Here is a 25810-nt window from a genome sequence, read left to right on the forward strand (position 1 = left end):
CCTGATTATCACGTTTTAGGCAATGATCGTCAGGCCTCGGTGAAGTCTTAAGAAGGAAACCTATACAATCGTTCGAAGGGAGAAAGGATCGGCAACTTGCCCGCGATTATGCAGGGTCCCCGTTGCGCACACGTGCTTCCCGGGACAATCGATCACCCGGCAACAAGTCATTTACCCCGCCGTACCCGCGAGAAGCATCTCGCCCGCGGAAGCGCGGCGTTTCTCAATCGTCTATCGTCGCCTTTTGAATTTCAGCGCCCGCTGGTTTCCTGGGCACTAGGCTACTCTGCGTGCGCATATATTCGCTTATAAGAGTGGGAACGGGTGGCGGCCAATACGGAGGACCGACTGCGACTTACTGGCAAGGAAACTGGCGAGCTCAAGTGCAGCAGCGGCGGTAACTCAAACGGAAGACTCGGCGCAGTCGGCACTCGCACGTGGGCCTCCGTCGGTGTCGGTCGATCTTTCGCACGCGATCGCAAAAAGGGCAGCACTCGTTTCCATCGGCCGCGTGGTGATACCGGTGTCCTAACCGAGCCACAACTCGCTCCCGATACAGGAAGAAAGACGGTACGCTGTGAGGATTTCTCTGAGCAGACCGAGGTATTTCCCGAAAGTGCATCAATATATATCGCTACAACGACGAAAGGCTCCTCCTAACCTTCGTGTACTGTTGTTTGTGTATCGTCGCATTGGGATTATCGGCGGTGGCTGTAGTGCGACGGACGAACACACGCAGTGGGTAACGTAAACGTAAGTGGGATTTTTATATCTGATAGCGAGGAGTGTTTTGGTGGGGGAGCGAACGCTTGAAAAAATTGAAGCACGCTGCCGTAACAGGAACGAAAATACTCGGGCACGTGAAAGGTGGATGGCATCGACAACGCGGATCGATTTTCTAATTGCCTTGGGAAGGCGCGATTGAACCGCCGCCCGCTCTTCTTCGATCAATCTATTTTCGATCGGCGTTCCGTCCGCTGTTTCTTTTCAAAATAGCACACTTGGCCGCGTGATAACTCGTAAAAAAGTCACCGTCGACTTTGCACACGTCGTATTCAATTGTTATTCCGTATGAAGATCGCTCGTCGTGCCTGTTGAATTTTGGACACGCGCGGCTTATTAAAAACGAAAGCTATCGTTAAGTTAATTGTTAACATTGTAGGCTTTACGCATTTTTATTCCCTGGCGGAAATCATCATCGTAAAACACAAGATGGATAGCGAGTTGGTTTTTAATTACCAAATATGCATAAACAAATTTCTTCATATTATTAATTATTATTTTTTTTGTAATTAAGATTTTTTTATATCTTCTACATAAAATTCTATTTTCTTTAAATTCTACATTCGCAAGAAACTTTTTAATAATTTATCGGAATAGATTATTGAGTAAGAGATAAAAAGTAGAAGAAAGCGGACGGAGGGGGAGTGAAAATAATCAATCATTTGAATGAATGACGAGCAACGCAGCTAATCTACACTGCCACTTTATCCTCGCAAAATATGAAACGCTGCCAGTTACGAGGGAAACTACTGATAGAGGAAAAACCTGCTTTGCAGCTGTTTAAAAAATCGTGCTACTGATGTACGCACCTAAATTCAACCAAAATTTAAGAGAATACGTCAATCGGGTTTACGATTTTTCCGACAATTGCAAAGAAGCTTTTTTCAATAAATATAACTCGCTCGGCCTTCGCGGTATTGAGATGCATCGATAAAATTGAATGTATTCGCGAATAATCGGCTCTCAGGACTCGAGTAATTAGCACGACCTGTATCGATCGACCTACACGAAAACGAGTCCGATTTTGCAGCACACGGCGCGTGAGATCGTGCGGCGAAATTGCGTGGCCAGGAAACTCTGTTTACTCGTCTGCAAAACCGCGCGTGGCCATCTTGTGCGTTAGTAAAATGGTCTCTGCTTCTTCTCTCAGCTGTCCCCTCTCAACCCCCGTTCAACGGCCCGGCCGTCGCGACAAAGGGCGGCCGGGCACGTGTTCCCCGATGTTTATTAATAAACCCCGACGGCCGTGCCCGACAATTTTGCCAAGCTAGTACGTCTGGAAGCGGACGCAGGTGATAGCGCTACTGGCTGAAAAAAACCGCTTCGAATGACACTCGTGACTGACGGGCAATCTATCATTTTGCTATTGGATACACCTACTTAATATTTGGATATTTAAATAAATTGCTGTACTAATGTAGTTAAAAATCCGTACGAGCAGTACGACTTTCAATTTAAAGTTGGATATTGATATAAAAATTAATGTATATCTGTAATTTTTGGGGACGTATATTATTAGCCGAGATTAAAGAATAAACCACGGTGATGCTCTGAAAGCGTTTCGATCGGAATCACATCTGTTTTCCTTTCCCGTGGAAAGCGCGTAAAAGAAACTTTTTCCACTCGTCTCGTCTCGAGGAGTAACGGGAATGGTCTGAATCGAGTTTTGTCGTTCCTTCGGAAGCTCGCTAAGTTTTCTATATTTTGTGAAACGCAGAAGCCGGATGCAGAAGTCGGTTTCGCGTGTCTACATAAATCTTTCTACTTTGTCTCTATTTTAATAATATTAAAAATAGTATAGATTTCGAGCTCGGACTAAAATCGCGTTAAATCTTTATGTAATAAAAATATAAATTAAAAAACGAGGGTATTTCTTTCGGAGCGAGTAAAAAACATTTTATTTTCTATAGCCGGGACATTTCTAGTAGAGAAAAATATAAGCCGCGCAGTTTTCACGCCATCGACGGGCAAGTAGCGCGTAACGTTTCTTCGGACGGCCCACGAATCGTCGACGTGTGACTTTCAGCAGACGTGCAACGCTTATTGTCAATCGTGCTTCAACAAGTGTTCCCGCACGAGATGCAAACAATTTGATAATGACGTTATCGCCTGTGTGGCGAGGCCCTGCCATATACGAACGCGTAAACTTCTCGCGGCGAGTCTTAAAAAAAGATGTCAATTAATCTCGAAGGAGAGAAGTTGTTGTAAAAGTTATTTGATCGTCGCGACGTCGCATGACGGAAATTCATGATATAAAAATTTGTCTTAAAATCAATTAGATAAAATGAAAAAAAAATAGAAAATGTATATGCGAAAAAAATAATCCAGAATATTTTTCCATCGTCAACAAATAAATTTAAAAATAGCAAATCTTTTTTTTTTTTTTTTTCTAAAATCTAATCGTAACAATGCTACAGAAAATGAATGCATCGTGGAGACTCAACGACAACGCGCAAAGTCCCGGCTGTGTTTTTGGGTTAACGCGTTTCTCATTCATGATCGCACAATTAACCAGCGTATCCGACACCTTTTTGCGAGACCCGGCGAAAGCCGCGCTTCGCACGTGTTTTTCGAAAGGCACGGGGATTTTGGCCGAGAGGAGATATTCCCGCGGCTGGTCGCGCGTGGCAATTGGCCAGCGCCAAATGCACCAAAAGACAATGACGTCCCGACGTTAATTGCGTCGCGATGGGAGCCCGTCCCGAGTACGTTCGAGTGCATTCTTCTCGTGCACCACGGGGTGTCTGCGCGGTCCACGTGTGAGCTATTAAAAACCAGTGCCTCTCAACGCGAGTGCTCTTTAAACCATTTCGCAACGGGATGCCGCGAAGAGCAAATCTCAGATGGTCAGTGCAAAACGGACACCGTCAATCAGATCGCATTAGGAGTTGGATAAATTAATATAATCCGATGGCGACGTCCGTTTCACACTTGGCGTATCTGAGATTCGCTTTTCGCAGCATCCCGGTCTAACTGTTTCGACGAGAACGAATCCTATCGTAAAATGACGCGTCCCGGAAACGACGTTTCGCGAATGCAGCTAGAAATCCTTTGGGATCCTCGCGTTTCACGATCGCCAGGAATTTCGATCGCGCGCCGTATGCTTCCGCCAGCCGGCGTGCATGGCTATTGTTTCTACCCTCCGCAAGTCATGCCTCTTATTACCTAAAGGGTTGAAACCGCTTTAGCTAAGTACCGATCGACAGCGCGTTTCCACGGCGGAGCTTTGGTATGTACTTTCTCTTCTATCGTTTGTGCGCAATAAAGAGACATTCATTGATACGAACAGCGATTAAAAAAAGAATTCAGGAACGTTAACTTGTAAATTGTAAGACGTAAATCTGTACGTTACCGCTTTATGCCGTACCGTATTTAGAACTCACGTATTGTCGCGGAAAGTTTGTGGAGTTAAAAAAAAAAAAAAAAAAAAGGTTTTTCGTGTTTCACACGAGTTCAGCTAGGACGTCTAGGGCCGAGTAAAAGACGGTGAAGGAGGAGAGGGCGGCGGTACAACAATATGATTATACGGCGTGCTGCACCGGTTTTCTGCAGCAGCTGCCGTCGTTTTGGGGGATCTCGACCGGGAACCGACGGTCGTTCTGTCGAAGTACCGGTAGGGCGGAGGGAGGGATGGGCAAGGAGAACGGGCAGGAGTGGAGGGCCCCTCTTGCCCTCGCCGTAGGGCCCGAGCGCGCACAATATGCTCGGGCAAAGAGAGACGAAAGTGTGTAGTGCTGGAAATTTCGAGCGAGAGAGAAAAGAACGGAACGGGGGAGAAAAGGGCCCTTTCTCTCTCCTCGTCTATCCGAGGAGGCGCGCGTTGCAGAAACTCGAAAGACGAGCCGTACGAAAAATGCCCTACTACCTGGTGCCCGTCGACCGTTTCGTTCTCTACGCGAAGAGCAGAACTGGCTCTTTTCAGGTTTCTTTAGAGAAGAGAAAAAGAGCCTCCGATAGAGGTCAGGGTCCTTCCTCCTTGCCCTTTCTTCTCCGCCCGTGCGGCCCTCTTTGTCCCGTGAGCCGGAGCTATCTCGCTTTCTCGTCGACCCGTCGGATTTTCCTCGATGCAGGGGTTCAGTTTCTACGCAAAAGGGAGCCTTTATCTGTTCTCTTTGTGCCCGAAGGAGTCATCGATTCGGCCGTGCTAGAGCAAGACGGAGATAACGCGCGCGTCAGATAAAGCTGGAGGACGATTCGGTTTCGTCACCCTTCGGCTCCCGTGCCACTCGAACTGCAGGAAGTTGCCGTGTGCAGATGTATCCGCGCACGTGTGCCTACCATTGCGTCATTACGCCTTGCAATAAAACCTATTTTTACAGTAATTTTATGTTTATTTTATTTGATTACTTTTTATTTTATTCGTTGTCGTTCTATCGTTAAACCTACGTCGTAATTATTTATTTTCTGTACTTGCGCGCGCAGTTTTATATTTATAAATCCGAATAAAAAACTTTGTCATTTATCAGATGTAAAAAAGAATTAAATAAACGTATATTATGTGACTTATCTATATTTTTTATCTAATCTAATTAACTGTACGTCGTTGCGGCGATTGCTTTTCGAAGTTTTGCTTCGCGCCAAAGTGGGGGCGATATCTCTTTATCGTGCCAGAATTTCCGCGTCCATTTCACTCAATTACGATTCCCCTTTCACTAGAAACCAGCCGCGAGCACTTTAATAAATCAGCGAAATAAAATTCTTCCAGAGAAAAGTGAACAGCTCCGCCGCATCGTTACAATCGCACTGCCGACGCGTACATATCAAAACACGGACATTGTTACGTTACAGGCATGTCGGTTCGGCTGCACTTAGACCTTAATTACCGCATCGGGTTTGTACGACGAGGTGCGATGGCTCTTTCACCCTCGCAGGGGTGTGGAATTGGATCTTTTCAGAGCGTCCAAACCGCACGCGTGCGGCTCCCTTAATTGGACGCGGCTGAATTAGACAGTAACGCGACACACAAATTAATCCTCCCGTAACAAATACACCGACCTGAGAGCACAATGTGAACCGGGTGTCATTAAAACGAATGAGAGTGCCTGATCGTTCGTATTTTATTATTACCGATTTTAAAAGGCCTAAAATGCATCGTGTAACATACACAATTATACCACCTATTCTGCGTTGGAAAAACATTTCAAAAAATTAATTCTTTGATCGATAAATATGAATTTATATTTAATTGATATCAATATATCGTGAAGCTGCTTACTATAAAAATTGCAAAGCTGTTTGTAGGTTTCACGTATTATCGTTCTCGTGCAATATTTAAATCGGACGAAAATGCACGTATCGATTTCATTAAAAATATTTTGCTCCCTTTAAAACGAGTTTTTACCGGTTCATGAAACAACAATAGCCATTTAATCCTATAAAGGTAAAAATAAGCTCGATGTCACTTCTAGTGGCAAATAAATTCGAAACGTTTAGTTTCCAAAGTTTTACTTAAAAATAAATTATCGTTATCTCTCTAAATTATCTTTCCGATTTTGATGGAGATAGCTTTCTGCTTCCAGAATAGAGAACGTGTCTAAATGCTGCACGGCTTGTGGCGTAATTAACGTTGACCGAGGTACCAAAGAACGTATCAAGATTGAGCAAGTCGTTGTCCCGTCTGGCGGTGATCTCGCCAAAATTTGGAGAATGCTGATGCCGGGTGCCGCGGGTCTCGGTGTGGGCGCAGTCGGCGCGGTGGGTGCCGTCAGCGCTCCAGCACCCGACGAGCTGGTGCAAGGATTGGGGGCCCTAGCCGGCACTACGCCACAGCAAAAAGACACGACATGGACAAAGCTGTTCGTCGGCGGACTACCCTACCACACTACCGATAAGAGCCTCAGAGAGCACTTCAACGTTTACGGAGATATCGAGGAGGCGGTCGTTATTACGGATAGACAAACCGGGAAGAGCAGGGGCTATGGCTTCGTAAGTAATTAATTAATATTTTGTCAAATTGATGCTAAAAAGAATTCAATTAATTGATACAATTAGCTATTACGTTTAATCGAGTTAATTACGATGGCTTTGTGTAAATTTTTAATCCGTTTTTATATATGCGCATAATTTTTATCTGCTCGAGAGACCTTGTTATAACATGATTTGTGTAACATGTAGAGAGTTCGTATCCGGGCTAATTCGCGATTAATCGAAGGATGAATCTAATCTACTCAGGTAATTATGGGAGATAGGCCGGCAGCGGAGAGGGCATGCAAAGATCCCAACCCTATTATCGATGGTCGCAAGGCAAACGTAAACCTGGCCATTCTCGGAGCTAAGCCCAGGGGTAACTTGCAAACGAGTAAGTATTCACATTTATACAAACTTGCTAATTGAAATTAATATTTGTTGCCGAGATCGTATTTATACGTTTTGAGTTGCTTAAAGATCACGGTAATACGATTTTTGTTTGGACTCGCTCTTGCACTTCCGTTTCAATTTCGTATTTTGGACACTTGCGTATTTCGATGTTTGCGCACGGTCACGAGTTTTACGCCGTTGATAGCTTGCCAAATCTGAAACTTCGTTGCGGCAACGCACATCTCGGACACGTTAGGATAAGAAATCTGTCGTATTATTTAGTAATTATACCCGCCCAAATCCGCGGAGACATTTAACTAGCATGATTTATTTTCGACGTTAATTGCAACAATAAGAAATATTATAAGTTTAAAATAACCCGGCCCACTTTAAGGTTTCGTCTAATAGTTAGAAGAAGACGCAATGGTAATTTTGTACACGAGTAAATTTATACACGACGCAAATGTAAAACAAAAAAACGCGGCGTGACGATCGGATCAAATAGTGAAGTGTCCCCTGAGTCATTCACTCGAATTCACTCGGTGGCTTCAAGCCAGCATAGCTTGGCGCTTCGCGACTTAAGGTCTAAATTTGCGTTAACCCGAGTACCGGTCTTGTTTTTCCTATTTTTATTTTTTATTTTTTTTTCTAATGCGAGAATTGTCTCCAGCTTAGCTCGAAGTAGAAATTTTATATCGCGCTGTGCTACAATAGAAAGAACAAAATATATTCTCGATAGGTCGGTAATCGTGATATATTCGGTTACATGGCCATTTCAAGTTTATTACGCTATAATGCACTCTCAGATAGCGAGCGTGCTGTTAAAACATCAAGACACGGACTCGTGCACACGTTTCAAAAATATATATCTGCTTCCACACACGTATTTATTCTTGCATGAAGAATAAATAAATGAGGAATAATAGCCCTATGCGAGACATAATAATTATTGAACAATCATTATCAGAGCTTTAGTAACATATAAAAAAATTAAAATGTTTACGAACCAGTTGCAAATCTTTATTTATTCAATCAACGCGAAAAGCGTGGTTGTGCTTTCTAAATAATAAAAAAGGAAAATTTTCGTTTACTTGATTATCCCAAGAGTTTATCACACTCGCTATTTTTGCAACGATACTTTTATATCGCATATCGATTCGGCGATTCGAAAGAATTATTAGTTTTATATTGATTATATCAATGAATGAAGTATGACATTACTAGAGAATATAACACACGTGGCCCAGATTTCCAGCTAAAAATATGAATTATGTTCGCTTATTTTTTTTTTCCCCCCGTTAATTATGTGTGAAGTAATACGAGTGGAATTATAAATAGGCTATAAATTATTGAACGTCTAGCGAGAGTTTCGGGTGACTGTCCTTATTTTAATTTTTTACTAAAAAATTTATTTGTCACGTCAAGTTAGTATTAAACCGAGATTCATCGATGTTTGTGATTTCTAGCATTCCCGTTCGCTGCAGGCATTCGGGCCGGTTACCCAGCAGTGCTTCCCGGACAGTACGGGTGAGTCCACATTAATGTGTTTTGTCAACGAATATTAAGAACGTTATATGTTATAACTGTAGCTAGCTCAAAGTGGCCTACGAGTGCCCCATAAATATTTATTACAATCGACAACTACCAAAATTATTCGCTGCAAGTCACGAGATCTTACCGCGAGATTTTTCGCTCTCTCGGGCACTTATTTCATAGTGATACGGTCAAAATAATTGTTACTTGCGGCGACGGTTGCGCAAGTTTGCCTATCCACGTTTTGCAAAACAGCACCGAGAGTTTATCGCGAGTTGTCTATGGAAGTAAAGTTTTTGAAATTCATCCTTGCAGCGAGCGCACAAGTCAATGTATTTTGCGCGAGAGTTGCTCGGGAATATCGGGGCCGGCGATTATTAATTGGTAGCGCAAAGCTTGAGAGCCAGGGAGCCGCTCGCTCAGCGGAGTCGCACGGACGAGTAGTTTTACGAGCTGTTTTAAAGACACCATATATATGACGTTTCAGCATCCTGACGCGCGCGCGTAAGGAGACGGGTGGAGAGTTCTCTTTCCGAGATCCTTGAGACGGCCAAGGGCCATTCTAAGGGCTCCATATTAGCGCGAAAGAGAGACAAAGACACGAAAAAAGAAAAGACGACAAATGTATTAGCAATCGGTGAAAGAGAGAGAAAGAGCGAGAGAGAGAGAGAAAGGGAATGAGAGAGAAAGCGGCACACGCACACGTATCAGAAATCTACACGTATGAGTACCTACGAATTTCTTTCCATCAAGTACATAGCGAAGATCTTCCAAGGGATTCGGCCTGTTCTTCTTCTCCTAACGTACTTTTTTTGGACTGTGGTTTTTTTTTTCTCGTGTTTCTTTCTTGGTGAAACTGACGTGGTGATAGTGATTGCGGTTGCTGAGAGATTTGCGATTGTTTGTTATTTGGTGTTAGTTTTTTCTTTTTTTTAATATTATATCTTTACACTCTTCACACTCTTCCCTAATAAGTATAATATTAATAATCGTAGCAATAATTGCAGCGCAGGTAGCGGTTACTCCTTTTAATTCCACGTTACAATAAGTTTTCTACAATTATTCGATTCTTTTTTTCCATCAGTGTTGAGAAAAATTCAGGATATGATCTGTCTTATATAAATTAAATCGAAATAAAAATAATTAAATCTGTTTTTCGACGTAATTAATTTCTCGATCGATTAATCTCATAATTGGATACTAATAGTTCGCAATTAGAAACTAGCAAGTAAAGTTCAATTAATTTATTCGACGAGTGATTCGCTTTTAGGCAATCTTTCAAAGGTACTATTTTTTTCATTTTAGATTATTTTTCAAAATTATTGCCTCTCGGCGATTTAATTTTTTGTTTTTATTCCGAGTACATTGTACCCCGTTTATTCTAATTATTCTCTTGGTTTGCCTATGGTGGCGGGAACACCGAGACGAAGGTAAACGAGGGTAGAGCATCTTCCAATTTTAGACACGGATTTTCGCAATGTTTCTTTTCGCGCTGGGTTATTTGTTATTTTAGCTCGCAACGAACGAGGTACTTTGTTAGACGCTTTAACGAGTCTCGCAACTAAGCCGCCTCTAAAATGTATTTCGTCAATTCGGCTGCACTGTTTCCGCCTCGGAATTAAAGAACCACGGCGCGAAATGTGAACTGCGTGAAGAGCGGCATAAATTATGAAATAGGTTTCTTCGTTAAATTAACGCGAGCCGAGGAAGAAGCGTATCTGATCCGCCGACGAACCGTCCGGTCATTGCTTATAAATATTTAGTCTTTCGGTATACGTAGACCGCGCAGATCTCGCCTCGCGCCTCGTTCACTCGCGCTGCAAACGCCTCCCGCGATTCCGCGAGAATCGCGAGGCGAATTAGATGGGCTGCCGAGCACGGAAACCGGGGAGATGCAGAAACGTTCGAATCCGAATGGAAACAAAGAGAACACGGCCGCGGTGAGATTTTCCTCTTTCGAGTACGGAAATCGACCGGCACTTCTGAGACACGAGCGGCATATATTAATTTTTGAAAGCGCGACGATCGATTCTATCGCGGTTCACCTCGTTTGGCCCGGCGGGTTGCTCAGTGGCGCAGGAGAATTTCATTGAAATTGGGAAACAAGATAATTTTGTCGAGAATCTAAATGCTTTTGTAAAAAAAAAAAAAAAAAATATTTAATAACACGTCGTTTCTTACTAGATAATTAATTTTCATTAATTTTATTTAAGACAGAAATAAAAGTCAATTAAGTAGAGTAGAAATAGAAATATTGAAATGCGCTGTATAATCAGAAAAAAATTCGTGCAGGATTCGAAATGGACGAGAGAATCGGTAAAATTATTTCCGCAAAGCTAACACGTCAATTTAGGAATCGCAATGGGGCCAACGAGAGATAGGTATATTCTTCGGAATGCGATAAGATGGATCGAAGTGCCTTTCGCGAGACGGACGCCCGTCAAAGCTGTATAGGACTCGCTAACCATTATAATATTAATAACCTTGTGTGTGTGGTAAAGGCTTACACTACACTTGGTGTCGCTATTGGTGTTGTACTTTTTCTTTTTTTTTTTTTTTCCTTTACTTTTTTTTGGTGTTATACATGGGTGATTTTTGGACTTTCAAATAACACGGCGTATGAGATCGCGAAACAGATCACGGCGCTGTCGGACGTCTTTTTTAATTTTTTTACGCCAGTATTGATTATTGAATGCAGCATGTACCAATTGTAGAGACGATTACGCAGTGAAAGTCTTCCCGAAATTACCGATTATCTTCTTCGCGAGAAAATACATATATGAGACAAATATATTTTTTCTTTTTTTTTTTTTTTAATTATAAAATTAACTCTGTTGGCAAAAATTTAATGACGTCACGCCAACGAGTCGCTGCAACGCGGCACCGTTGTCGTGAATAAGCGCCGCGGTTTTTCGTCACGGGGGGGAATATTTGCAGACCGTCGGTCCGAAAGCTCCTCATTTAACACGTCGACACGCGTTATTGGCAAAAACGTCGTTGTCGGCGTCACGCATAGGCGTGGACGCGCGCGTCCTCGAATTAGCGAAACGTAGGTGGGCAAGTGAAATTCAACACCAGTCCGGACGTCGCGGCGGACGTCAGAGACGGTTCCGTCCGACGGTGAATTTGTGTCGTAAGCGACGACGACAACGACGACGACGACGACGCCGAGCGTCTCGGCCGGCCATCTTGGTGCCGCGCTGGCGACGGTCCAGTCTTTATTTAGCACCACCTGTCCCTCATGTCAGCCGCTCTCTAACTGTGAGGCAGCCACCGCTCGAAGGCCCTATCGAGAGGATTCTACCGCGATTTAAGACCGACGATACCGCGCCGAGTGAAAAAATCCACGCTTATTTATGCTCGCACGCATCATTTCCGCTCGCTATCCGTTAACCCGCCGAAAGCCGAGACCGAGTTCAACGAAGTGACTTAAATCCAAGACAAACGCTTCCCGCTTCGATATTAATTATTTCGGGGAAAAGAATGATGCAAATTTTAAAACGTACAGCCGCATTTGCTGGTTTTTTACGGCGCTTCCGTCTAATTTAATCTACCCGTATTCGATATCGGTACATCAAAGCAAACGTGGGACGCTTCAAAAATGTCACCGCGCCGCTAAGTAAGTGTCTTTCGCGCGATATACAACGCTGTCTTAGGGGAAAGTGTATTTTCTGAGTCATTCGTAAAAACATTGACTCACGTCCTTTCGAAACAGTCGATCCTAATGTCCGTTTCGTTTCCGTCTCGCGCACCAAGACCTACGCTCATTTCTTTTGGGGAAGATGAAACGACGCGGGGCGTTAAGGATCCATTTCTATTTTCACTGCCGCGGCTCTCATCCACCTGTCGTCGTCGCTCTTCTGACGCAAGCCGTAACATCGCACCGCGCGAGACAGTCGAGCGAGCGTGTTCGTTTCTGTATCGCATTTACATAAATACATTGAGGCCGCGTTCAAGCCCTGCATCTCGAGTTTTAGAGCCGCGCGATTCCGGATGAACTCACGAAATTTTAGAACTGTCACGTACGTCGAAACGGTCGTAAATTATAGTTTCGAATAAACGCCCGGGAAATAAATTTCTTCCGTCTACCGGCGTCTGCCCTGTCGTTTCTATTTTGCCGCGCGCGAATAGAAGCCCGGTGCAAGCAATATATCTCCATCGGCCATGCATGTAGTTTAAACTGCGGACTCGCGGCTTTTCGAACTGATTTACCGCATTAGCTCATTATAATAATTAAAAAAAAAAAGACAGTTTAAGAAAAAATAACGTAAATCTCAGGTAAAAAATTGTATTATTTTATCAATTCTTAACCAAGTCCGTCAGATAAAATTTCTCTTTGTTTCTTAAATTTTAACGAGTCGCATTCCTGACGGATCTGCGCGTACCGAGAACAATTAAGTCGCCAAGGCACCACCCTACGCGGTCATCATTGGTCCGGCCTGCTTTCCAAGGATTGGCAGATCATCCCATTGGATTATCCACGGCGCCGGCGCCCGCACAATCCGTGCACTGCGCAATCGGCCCGTCATGCATATATACATTTGCGCCCATACACACATGCGCGTGCGGAGTACGCAGGTGGCGTGGCTGATCTTTGCCGTATACGCACCTAGCGCAAATTTACAACGCGAATTCGCTTGCACCGGCATCGCGACGGGGAAACGCGAGGGAGCCCCCGCGTCTCAACGCGAAATCGACCGCACTTCGTGACATACTTAATCGCGAGCGCACGCGGAAGATGATCGCGACGATGCCTCTCGTTCCGGAGCCGCATTAACATTGAAACGATTAGAATTTATTTTTAATCTCGAACTCGCAAGATCTATAACTATCAAAAATTTCTATTTTTAATGAAGATCTAATTGTTACAGTTTTCCTTGCCTTTTTTTAAGTAAAAATAGCATTAAATTCACAGATTTCTTCGATAATTGATTAACACTTTCATGAATAGAAAAAAAAAAAAAGACGAATATCGGTTACCGGATCACAAAGTCTCCGTATCGTGCAAAGTGTTGCGAGAATTTCCGCTTTACTAACGCGTATTTCCGTTTTATCGTTCGCGCCGTTAATGATCGCCCGGTAGTCATGGGGGTCGCAGTGGCCCGTACGCGCGAATTAATGGGGTTGATTGAACAGCCCCTGTCGCTACAATTCACTCCCTCGTCGTATGCTACGTCAGTAAGTTGCGTGGTAATGCACGTAGGGAAAAGTTGGGAGATCCTAATCGCGGTACGCTGCCACTTTGCGTCGGAAATCGAGGGTGGTCACTTAGATCCGTCACGAAGGGACGATACGGGCCCTCTTCGTGACCGCCGCACGATTTTGTGTCCCTCACCTCGCCGGCCCTTCTGTTGAATGTTTTACAAAGACACGGAAATTCCAGGATACAGCGCGGCTTTATCGGCAATCACGGCAAAAATTATTACTAAAAAGTGTACTTCCAAACGTGGAAAATTACAAAAAAAAAACCTGATGCTTTATATGGCAATATAGTTTTGTATAATTAAATGCGCTAATTATTTTTAACATTATTCTGGAAATATTTAATTATAGAGCGCTCGAATTATTCTTTAACATCGATGAAATTTTTTTCCGGAAACGCCATTGCTTTTATCGATCCTGTCGTTAGTTTTTTATTATTTTTTTTTTTAAATTGCCAAGCGACAAGCGCATCCATTCTCGCGGGAATCGCCATAATGCTATCCATTTTTTGTCTGCTCATGTGTTACATCGATCGTGTAAAAGGTCGTCTATCGCGGTTCTTCATTGTAGAAATTATGCGTCTGTTAAAACCGACCGCCCTATTTCCACACGAAGGTTTCAAGGACAAAAAAGTACGAAGGATAACGTTTTACAATACTATTTCACTTCCACGTTGTGCGAACGTCATTAAAAAAAATTTAATAGAAGTTTGTATCATTTATACTTTTCAATATTAAATGCTTTAATGCATTAGACTTGAATTTTTCTTACGAAAAAATTTAATTTGCCCTAAGTGGGACGTGTTTTCTTTCATTTAATTTACAACCGTAAGAAACAATTTGACGTTACTAGCTCTCGGCATTAATAATTATCGGAAGCCAAGCGTACATTTTTAAAGCCATCAGCATTTAGTTAATTCCATTTGTAACGTACGTTTGTAATCCATCCGCGTCATTATGCACAATATAAACCGGTAGCATGAATGCAATTAGTGTGCCCGTTACGCCTCCATTGTTTTCCTTATCGTTGATGTGATGAGATCGATCGATGCGTTTCTCGCGATCAATTAGCGGTTTATCTTTTATTATCAAGCCTATAAAGACGTATATGGGTTCCGATGAAATTCATCGGAGTAATTTCGATTCGTACGATGTCACGGTATCGTCGAGAAATCTAACGAAATGCCGCAAATATATATATAAAAAAAAAAAAATCTTGTTTTCTCGAACTACATTTCTTACTTCAGAAAATTATTTTAGATCACAAAGGAAATTTAACACTAAGAATTGGTATAATTCGCGTCTTGGCTTTTATCGTTCCCCGCAATAATTTTTCAACGATTCTGTATCCGGTGGGATTTCCTTGCGCTTGTCACTCAGCGCGAAGGAAACAGTGACGGGGGCAATTGGGATTGGAAATTGCCATTTAGACGGGGACGGACGCGCCGGTCTGGAAACATACGTGGAACGAGGAGAGCCGAATGAAACACGTAGAATGGGGAAAGAGGGGCTGAGGACACGCGAGCTATCCATAATGCACGTACCTCGGCTGAGATGCGACCGACAGATAAATTCGATGGAAAATATAGAGGCAAAAAAGCAATGGAAAAGCGGGACTGCGAAGAAGGGAACGCCACCGGTTCTTTGTGCCACGACTTCGTTTTCAGACGAAAATTATCGAACGCAATTTCATAATTACGTACTCAATAATGCAATTAATTTTTTTCTAGAGCCAACGTGCAGTTTTATATTTCTTTCCCGTGTTTGTAGACATTCTAACGTAAATACGTGATAACGAAATAGCTGCTCTAGTAAAATAAAAAACTTTGGTCTGGTACTTTGAGATGATAAATAATAAATACGCTTAGGAACTTTTATTTTCTTTTCGGCATTTGTTAGCCAAAAAAATCACGTTTCTTACGCCCGCTCGAAACTCTTGAAGTTAACGAGAACCGAGTGCGAGTTAATGAAAAGTTTAAAATGAACGAAACGAAGTGAAAGAATATACGAGATATTTTTGTAACGATTGAACGCTAATTAATCTTTAGTATTCTGTTTATCTGTGTGCGTGTGTGTCACTGAAAAATCCAGCAGGTGGCTAACGGTCTTCGGTATCAGTAAAATTGACAGACTTCTATTAATTTTCGCAAGCTAGTTCGTACAGATAAATCGATCGCTTCTTGTCGAGCTGTTTATTTCTATTTTTCGGTTTTACGCAAATCTGCTCACCACAGCTATAGACAATGTCAACGTTTTTAACAGTATTACAATTTATAAGCCATTTTTAACTGAGTGAACACTTCGAACCGGAAATGAGATAAAAGAAACGCGGTGCATAAATTTTCTATTTCTACGCTCCGCGATCTGCTGCTCTTCAAGGTCGCCGATTTTATCTATTATTTTTCACAAATGCACACGACTTACTCGGTAGCCACTCGCGCAGCTCTCTCTTAAACTTTACGCAAACAATTCCTGCGTTGTAAAAAAAAAAAGTTATAATTTATAACCGAGTGACAGAAAAAGGGAGATTATATCTGTTGGAGAACAACATCTAGGCGACGTTTTTCTTATCTAAGAATTGTTTATCTAGAGCGAATATTTTCGTTACACATTTTTCTTACACCTCAACGTGTCGCGGATAATTTGCATGCCAATCGACGCGAATCGAATTCTCGCTCGAGTCCCTTTTCGACCAGAAACGCCGCTCGTCCGCAATGCGACATTAACAACGACATCGTTACCTTTTCCCTTTATTTTACTATAATTTCGCTCTCCCCACGTCACGTAGTGTCCATCGACCGCGTGGTCATCCATCCTGGATGACAGCACCGATTCAAGGTCGTCGGTTCTACGGCCATTGCGATTCTTTGCTGTTATCCCCCTGCTATAGCACGCGACCCGACATGCTCGTTCAAATTAAACGACACGCGTGTCGAAGCGCTCTCGATTGTTTGCGATTGTGTGATAATGGTCACTGGGCACCAATCCGACGCTGCGGAGGAGCCGCGGCCGCGCGCGGAGCCGCAGGACGACATATTGATTTCCTTCGCGGACTGGACACTGGCTATTATCGATCCGCTAAAAAGTTCAGGGCTGTCTCCGGGAAAGAGGCCGGCCTCCTCCGGTGTCTCGAAACCACGGCGTCGCTCTTCATCGTCGAATATCTACCGCGGCCCCCGCGATTCATAATTGACCGCGTATGACATGTGTTTATCAGCGCGGCTTATTGAGATCGCGTGCCGAAACCAGGCTCGGCTCGGTATCGATGGCAATCAGACCGCACGGAATAAAATTATAATCGCCACGATTGATTTTTTACCGGAGATTTCGAAACTCGGCCATTTTCGTATTTCGTAAACCAAAAATAAATTTCAACTTTTTATTAATATACGTATGAAAACTTTTTGTTTAGTATTTTATTCTTTATTTATCTTTGCAATTAGTGAAATTAATTTAGCAAATCGAGCTTTAAAAATTAAGCGTTTGAGCAAAGCGCAACGGTGGTAACACGCAAATCTGGAAAACGAACTGATCTATCTTATGTATTTTTATGTATTCGCAGAGTACACGTCGATCGATAAGAAACAATTGCGAATCGGTGAACAATTTTCGCGGGTGATCGAAGAACGCTTGCCAGTCGGGATCTCCCGCGCGTTATTATTTGAGGAGAGTAAAGAAACGCAAAGAGTAAAAGACGAAGTGTAAGGGAGACGGAGGCACTGCCGTGAGATGTACTTTCTTTTTTCTTCCTTTCATGCAAGGATATGCTTCGAGATGTCTGCCGCTGATTTTATTTTTAATTTGAATATCCCCAGGAGTATTCTAAATTAAGTGTCTTATATTTTTTCAAATGTATTTTGTCACAGATTTGGGAGTCACGGTAATCGATAGTGATGCAATTTCGGCAACTATATGTTCAGAATGTAACTGATTAAAAAAAATTAAATAAATGCGTAACGAACGCGATGTATACATGAGTGCAAGCAGTCAACAACGTTTGTGCTCGTTGCAACGACGAAATTTTAACGCAAAAATTTATTAAATAGCACATAAACATATATTTTTTTGAAAGATGAAAGATATTTACAATTTGAAATAACTTAATTTAATTTCCTTCTTTTTTATTATTGTACGAATTATGCATATTATTTTATAAGTTTAAAGTCATAATTTAATATTTAATAATATTAATATTCATAATAATTAATTAAAAATATTTTAAATGATAAAGTAAAAATATCGAGCTTGCCTCTTAAATCTGCGAAAAGACCACCAAGTGTTTGTAAAAATATACGTGTACCTTATTTTAAACTACTCTATCTGGATATTCAAAATTGTTAAAAATCGGAGAGTAGTGAACTCGAGACGTTTCCTTAGATCTGTGAATTTAGGTACTAACGTTGGTGTTAGATAATCGTGTGCCGTGTGCCGAGAAGTATTTATATTTCGTGCAGTCACCTACATACACGTTTGTCGTTGGTTTGTTGTTGTTTTGCCAACACGTGAAAGATTTTTTCTTGGATTGTTGCGTACGTTTTCCGCCTTATTGATACCACAGTAAGAGCAACGTTACCGTTTTTACATCATCCTACTTCCTTCAGCTGTTCCCGTTTCCCTATCCTAATCCAGACGAAATGTCCATCGAACGTAAGCACGCACGCACATACTTACGCATTTGCTATGCATTTTGATGTTAATTTAATTCATTCTTTTATAAAAATATAGTTTTTTTTTATAAAGATATATATATTATAAGTTACATAAAAATTTTTTTTAATTTTCTGAATTTAATTATATTTAAATCTTAATTCATAATAATTAAAAAATGTATTTTTTATTTAATTTAATAGTTGCAGCTTTGTGTAAACATTGCAACTAATGTATCATCAAAATGCATGAAACGTGCATATACGCATACATACATACATATACGTTACATAGCATGTTAAAAAATATCACTTCTCAATTTTTAATAAATTTGCTAATTGAACAAAATTAATTTTGTTTATAATAAAAATTTATTGGAAAACCGATTTAAAAGAATTTTGCATTATTAAAAATTAATAGATTTTTATTTATAGAAATTTCTCAATTGATCTTAAATAGAATTTATTTGAAGAGAATTTTAATTTTTGATGTAAAAATTGTTAACGAAAATTAGAAACTTAATGAGTTTGAGTAATTAAATAATTCAAAGATATGCTATTTTGGAACATGCAACGAAACATCCTGTACACGCTATACATTCTCTCATAAACACACGCGCGCGTATTAATTAATATTGAAACAGAAGCGCATTTTGATCCAATCGTTCGTATGTTATACATGCGCGAAGATCGGTCGAAGAGAACTCGGTCCCTCGCTCACTTTGCCGTTTGGTGTTGCGTGCTTTTGGTGTTGGTAGAAAGCTGCTCGAGAGCGAAAGACCGTCGAGCCGAGATTCTTCTTGCAACGCGAAATGCATTAAATAAAGAAAGTTTACGTATTTTTTCTTTTTTTTTTTTTTTTTTCGTCGCGTGTGTTCTTCGTGTTCACGAACCGACGGTGTGGAAACAAGTTCGTGCAGAATTCTTTACCGATTCCCGGATCGTTCGACAACCGCTGGTCTTTATCTTCTTATGATCGAGACAGATAAGCTTTCAAATATTTATCATCCGATCTACATCGCGAATCGCGCGCTAGAACACGAGGAAAACTTTTTTACCCGCGTCTTCGCCTAATCGTGACACGAATAACATGCGTTGCTGGACGTTATCTTCCCTTCCTAGCTCCCTTATATCCTATCAAACGAAAGAAGTATGTAACTGAAGTGAGCGAAAGTTATCGGACTTATTCGTTGCATCTTTCTTAAAACTTCGGGGCATCCAGCATCGTCCGATGGCTTTCGGCCGCTTCAAAGTAGGTGTACTCGTTTGTGAATTATTGTACCACGGACGGCGTTGACATTAATAGCAAAATAAAATAAATTATTTATAGCAAATAATTCTTGTTTCTAATAAGATTTATATGTATAACAAAAGCTTTGGCTTTTTCCCAATTTCTTTCTTTCTTTTTCGTGAAAAGTTACTTCGCCGTCTGATCGCGCTTAATTCACAAGCGTCCACCGCCTTAGATCTTTGAGTGTCGTTGCGCTCTAAGTTCCACCGGCATTCAGGACTAACGGCCTTTGTAATTTTGCAGGGTACCACCGGGCTACGTATACCAGTCGCCCTATCTAGCAGCCGCAGCGCCAGGTGGCTTGGTACCACTCCCGACGACGCAGCTGAGCCACGCGGCCGCCGTCGCCGCGGCGTCACAATTCTACGAGTACCAAAACGCGGCGGCAGCCGCCGCGACCTACCCGGGAACATCGTACAACACCTTCGCCGAGGCGTACCCGTACACAACCGCGGCTGCGGCTGGTACGTGTTTGAATAGTGCCCAGAGCAAGGGTAGCAACTACCCGATACACCACCAACACCACCAACAGCAACAGCAAAGCGGACCCGGCGCGACGCTGGCGCATCAACAGCGGCTGGAGAAAGCTCTCCTGCCGCAGTTTCTGCCGTCCGTGCTCCGTGATTACGGTAGAAGATCTTAAAAGATAGGGCAGGGAGGGGTTGCACTTTTCTCGGGGCTGGCCGTGGTGCTTAGCGAAGCGGGGTTCTCACAGAATCTGGTTCTCGTTTTCACGAAAGGGGAGGGATACACGTGGGATAATGCGGAGGGAATTGAATCGGGGAAACGCGTAACCTGATGTGTGCAGCTTTTGCCACGCACCGAATTATGCATGGTTAGGGGAATAATAATTCCGACGCCGGGGATGTATGTCGTCACAAGACGGATGCAATGAAGTATAGCTTATTCTGTACGCACGCCTTTTACGTTTTCCAAAAGCCTCACCGCGTTTCCGGACGACCCGCTGTGGGAATTCCGCCACGTCTTTTGTGCTCGCATACATATATATGTATATGTCGATAATTGAAATGTACATTTTCGCTTTCTTTCAAACTTGATCAACGAATAGTTTTGCGATTCTCACGCGAGTTAAGCGATAACCCTTCCGAAAGGTCTCAGGTACGAAATAGAATCCTATTCTCTTTTGTTACTTTTTTTTTTTTTTAACAGTATATTTTTTACATTAGCTTTTATGTTCGCGCACGAAATCTTTTTACTGTTTGAATACCGAAAATAGGCTCGCGACAAAATCCTGCATGCGCTTCATGAACTTTAAAACTGATGCCGTAATATAATATTGTCAGTCTGCCTGCGCTGTCTGTGGTGATGGTGGCGGTGTTCTCGTAATGAATGATGGTGGTCAACGAAAAGAGGCACTATTCGCTTTACAAATGAATACCAACGAAAAAAGCGCACAGTGAGATTTGCAGCGCGCACAAGTTGCTTGCGCATGCCTTTTCTACGATCTGTTATGTGTCGAGGAACGATTTGATACGTCGCGCACGTACAGTAAATCTGTTACTTATCATGTAAAATTGAACGAATTTAAAATCAGAATCTAGAATCAAAATTTTAAATAAAAATTTGGATTTTTGTGATAGAAATTTCCATAAAAAATAATTGCAAGATATTACTATATTGCCGTATTGTTTGCTTTTAATTTTAATTAAAACAATTTATTTGCAGCTAATGCGGCCGCGGCTGGTTACGTAGCACCCTACACAGCGTATGCGACTTTGCCAGGTGCCGCGGGATTGCCAGCGGCGGCAGCGGCAGCGGCAACGGCAGCTGGAGCGGCTTTCCCGGGCTTACCGTATCAGACAACACCTCAGGAGGCCAGATTGCAATAAAGCTTTAACATTAAATCGTCACGACCTAGCAGCAGAGCCGAGTCTTCAAGACGGACGCGGGCGACGGAGCTGCGCGAATCCCTCGATCCCCGATCGTCGTCCTTGGGGATCAGCTCATCATCTTCCTCGTTATTAGTTATTTTTCGAGATTTCTATATGTTCCTGACCACGTCTCGCGAATATATCGAAGTATCATCCGCGAGTCCCGCAAGAGGCGAAGAGAACGAGAGCTTGCACTCCGCCCTTTTCGTCTCCCCGATCTAATCTTCCTCCCCTTTCCCCTCCCCCCTCCCCCCGTGAAGCCTACCCGCTGACACGCTCGACAAACATATCGCGGTACTTTAGAAAAAGACGCGGCGATTCTTAGAGTTACAATTATTTATGACGGACCATTCACTCGGGAATATACGATTCTCGACGTGCGAACGATCACGAGAGTCCAAAAAGACTTGAACGAACGTACTTTGGTCGTACTCAAGAACCGATTGGCCTGCCCGTTAACTTTCGAACGTGTAACGCTATTTTAATATTTAATTTGTACTCTAAAAATGTTACACTAGAGCGGTGTGTTGAGCTGTAACTGCACGCTGTACTTTTTAAAACGTAATTTAATTTTTAAACCGGTCGGATACTGTAATTCTTCGCTCCATATTTTCGTCGGTAGATCTTAAATCGAACGTCGTTTTAATAATGTTAACGATGCCGTTTGATAAGCCTCCTCGAGAGACACTACTCGCAGCTACGACGGTACGTCTTGGACCATGTTAATCAATTGTAATACCGACGAAAAGTAATGTGAGTTTGTAATAGTTTTAGAATCGGTTACAAACGCGCGCTTTCGGCGAGAACGCGTTCTAAATTTTAGTTAAATTTTAAGTGTACCGTAAAAACTTAATGATAAACGAAATTCTCTAGCGCTGTAAGTGTTAAGTTACATCTTCGCGTGTTTTCCCGGCGAAGAAACATCTCGCGTTCGTCTATAACGGATCGAGGCTTAGGGTAACGTTTAGGAAAGCACGAAACGGAGTTTATAAGTTCCTTGACGAAGAAGAATTCAATGTATGTATGTATGTCGGCACATGCGCACACGCGTGTAATTATGATTGTAATATGTAGGTATTATATATTCTCATAATTTAATCTAACTATTCTCTTTCTTCAAGGATCGATTATAGAGACGCCGTTTATAATATGTTTATGCGTAGAATACATTCTAATAATATCTTCCAAAGTACTTGTTTACCGATACGTTAACTTGCAAGCTCTGCTCGTTTCGGTTTTTTGTTACTTATCAGAATGTCCTTTTTTTTTTTTTTTTAATTTTACTTAGGACCGATTATTCCAACTTTCACATAACTTTGTCTGTCAGATAAACATACGTTGCTTCCCTTCATTTCTATTTAAAAAGAAGTATAAAGATAGTCATCGTATGATTACTTGATAAACAAGCTTATTTAAAAGTTGAAACATCTACTCCTACACGTATAGCTACTCCGATATTTATTGCAAGCTACGAAGTATGATTTTTGCTAGTTGAGGTGTCAGCCGAATTTATTTTAATGAAATCACAATAAACGTATCTCGTTTGTGAATAGGAGAACACGCGCGATTATCGAAAACCGTCTTATCTAGCCGTGATGGCCTTAAGTCGCATATCGGCGAACAACGAAGTGTCTTACTTCCGAGGCCTTGTTGTGTTAATTAAGTAACTAGATCCTAAAACGACACCGACCAATTTTACAATACGAATACAGAAGCTCGAGGAGTAAATCATTGATAAAGAGCGAATCTAACTTAATGACGTTAAAAAAATAAATTTTTGTAACTATAGTATGAGGAAGCGCCTGCTTCAAACGTGAGTGTATAAGTTTCGAACATTGTATTGCCCGATTGTCGGTGACGATATTTCGGCATATAATTCTAAGCTTTTCTTAAAACTGATGGAAGAATCTGTACATTTGTCTATTCTTAGTGATTCAGTGCCTTAATTAGCACCGTCGAGTAGCCGTAACAATTAGAAACTAGTCAGCGATACGTTAGTGCAACGTTCGGCGCGCTAACTCGTGTACAAGAGTGACGCTCAAACGAAAGGGTGAGGAGAGCTGAGGGAATATCAAAAAGAACGTAATCAACCAAGATCGGGTTATGAGGAACGTCGTTGTCTAGTCCCAAACCCTTTCAAACCTTAAACGAGGTGAACTCGGTTTGTTAGATTTGTAAGTAGAAGTTAATGAACACGGAAGAAAAACCAAAAGCGAAACTTTTTGTAAAAAGTTAGAGGGAGGAGACGTTAGGAGAATTTAGAGTTAAGTATTATTATATAACGTAATAGAAAAATAAATTATTATTATTATTATTATATTATTTCATTATTGATATTACGTTTTATTATTATTATCGTCACTATTAATTATATGGCATTGTTCATGTACTTAACGAATGGACGGATGTATACGTGATTGAAAGTATTTGTTAAAAAACGCGCTAGGATTTCCGTCGAAAGTGCAGAGGACGATGATAGAAAATCTGACACGGAGAAATGTATTATCATGAATATACATCTTTGGAATATTCTGTACTCCAGCTGTATATATAAACTTAATTATACAAATAGGTTGTAATATATATTGCCTGTTATCCTCAATAATATTAATATGCGCTCTACAGGTTCACGAAAACCGAAAACAAATATATTATCATTAAGAGAAAGGGTCTATGGGTATTTTATGTTAATTATTCCCACCCGTTTGCCTATCAAACTGAATACAGTCCAGTAGAATGCTTATTGTAATAGATAACTTGTTTATGTGATTACTTCCTTTCCTATCTCTCTGTCTGGTTAATTTGTCTTATTTTATGCGAGTGTGATGTTAACTTTTTAAATAGATATATAAGAAAATCAATAACGTAGAAATATTTTCAAATAAAATAATAATATTAATGTATGGCATGAAAGTTGCCATGGCAATGGATTTGCGAGATATTATTTTTATAATATTTCCAATTTTAACTTTAAACATTTCAGATAAATTGCAATTGAAGAAAAAAATACTCTGACTTACACAGGACTGACATTCAAAATACATTTAAATGTTTAATTCAGAATCCAACTCAAATTAAAAAATGCAAATTACTGTATATGTTTTTAAAAAAATATAATGAACATAAACCTTTCTCACAAATCCACTGTCTAGAAGTAAAAACATCAACTCACCAGTCTGATGTGCAGTGGCGGGGGGGTTGATGATGTAATCTGTAAATCAGAAACATTGAAATGTTAGATATCATGTGACGAGACAAAACTTGATAGAATATTGTAGTAATATCATTGAACTCAGTCTCGAATGTTGTTATAGAGAAAGGTTTTGACCACAAATCATGTTTAAATCAAATTGCCTACTACTTTCCTTCTAATGCAACCATAAGACTCATTATTGCATGCTACTGGTACTCAAATCTGAGCTCAATGAAATTATCTTGCCAATCTATTTTTTAATTACTAAATACTCACCCACGGTTGCCCCCGCCAAAGCCTGATGTCACCCCGGACCTCCTCCTCCTCTCGAATTTCCCCGGTGCTTCCGTTTTTGGACTCTGGTATTGAACGCACATTGACGCACACACACTACACAAAGGAAGAAAGCTGTCTCCACGAACGGTACCGCTACTGCACATACTCTTCATGATGTTTCCGACGATCGCACATGACTGTCAATTATAATCGGCTCCTTGTCAATCCATCTGGCACGCTCGCGAACTTCTTATCCGATTCCATGGCTTCTGCGCCAACACTCACGAACGGTCAAGCGCGAAATGGCAACGATTGAAATTAATAGAAAGCTCAACCAATTTCATACCGACGCCACCGTTCGCACCGGGACTGTACCTGTTGCTCTGCCTGTACCTTCGCCCGTTGCTCGTTCATTTCGACAATTTTCTAAAAAACTCGCGTTTCCCGACGACTGTCTCTTTGTCTCGCGATTATACACGGCGATATCTATCTATCGATGTAGGTCTATTGATGTAGATCAGCGGAAAACTTAAAACCGATACCGAAATTGTACGCGCCGCGGCACCTTTTCGCTCGGCGTCGCGAGCTCGAATCTTTAACCGCGGATATCTCGCGTCGCGCGCGTTTCCTTGAGTCGCCCATATACAGTCTTGCGTCGCAGAACACGCAAAATACGAGACGCATCTAATCGCGACTAT

General features: G+C 41.7%; 1 protein-coding gene across 2 annotated transcripts; it reads left to right on the forward strand.

The window, feature by feature from the left end:
- Positions 1-401: 401 nt before the first annotated feature.
- LOC139102363 (RNA-binding protein 24) lies at positions 402-24313 on the forward strand. Of its 2 annotated transcripts, none has more exons than XM_070656233.1 (6): positions 402-753; positions 6303-6708; positions 6955-7081; positions 8547-8607; positions 19995-20380; positions 21438-24313. In XM_070656233.1, exons 2-6 carry the CDS (start codon positions 6430-6432, stop codon positions 21599-21601), a joined length of 1017 nt encoding a protein of 338 aa, XP_070512334.1. In that variant the 5' UTR covers positions 402-753; positions 6303-6429; the 3' UTR covers positions 21602-24313. The 2 variants fall into 2 exon arrangements, with proteins under 2 accessions (XP_070512334.1, XP_070512335.1); XM_070656234.1 differs by having other exon boundaries at positions 406-753; positions 19995-20215.
- Positions 24314-25810: the final 1497 nt, after the last annotated feature.

The sequence above is a fragment of the Cardiocondyla obscurior genome, linkage group LG04, assembly GCF_019399895.1.
Source record: "Cardiocondyla obscurior isolate alpha-2009 linkage group LG04, Cobs3.1, whole genome shotgun sequence".
In the NCBI taxonomy this organism is placed as follows: domain Eukaryota; kingdom Metazoa; phylum Arthropoda; class Insecta; order Hymenoptera; family Formicidae; genus Cardiocondyla; species Cardiocondyla obscurior.

Coding starts and splice junctions, on each gene's coding strand:
- LOC139102363 (XM_070656233.1), top strand. CDS start 6,430: ATGCTGATGCCGGGTGCCGCGGGTCTCGGTGTGGGCGCAGTCGGCGCG. Junction 6,709..6,954: donor AGAGCAGGGGCTATGGCTTC/GTAAGTAATTAA, acceptor TAATCTACTCAG/GTAATTATGGGAGATAGGCC. Junction 8,608..19,994: donor GTGCTTCCCGGACAGTACGG/GTGAGTCCACAT, acceptor GTAATTTTGCAG/GGTACCACCGGGCTACGTAT.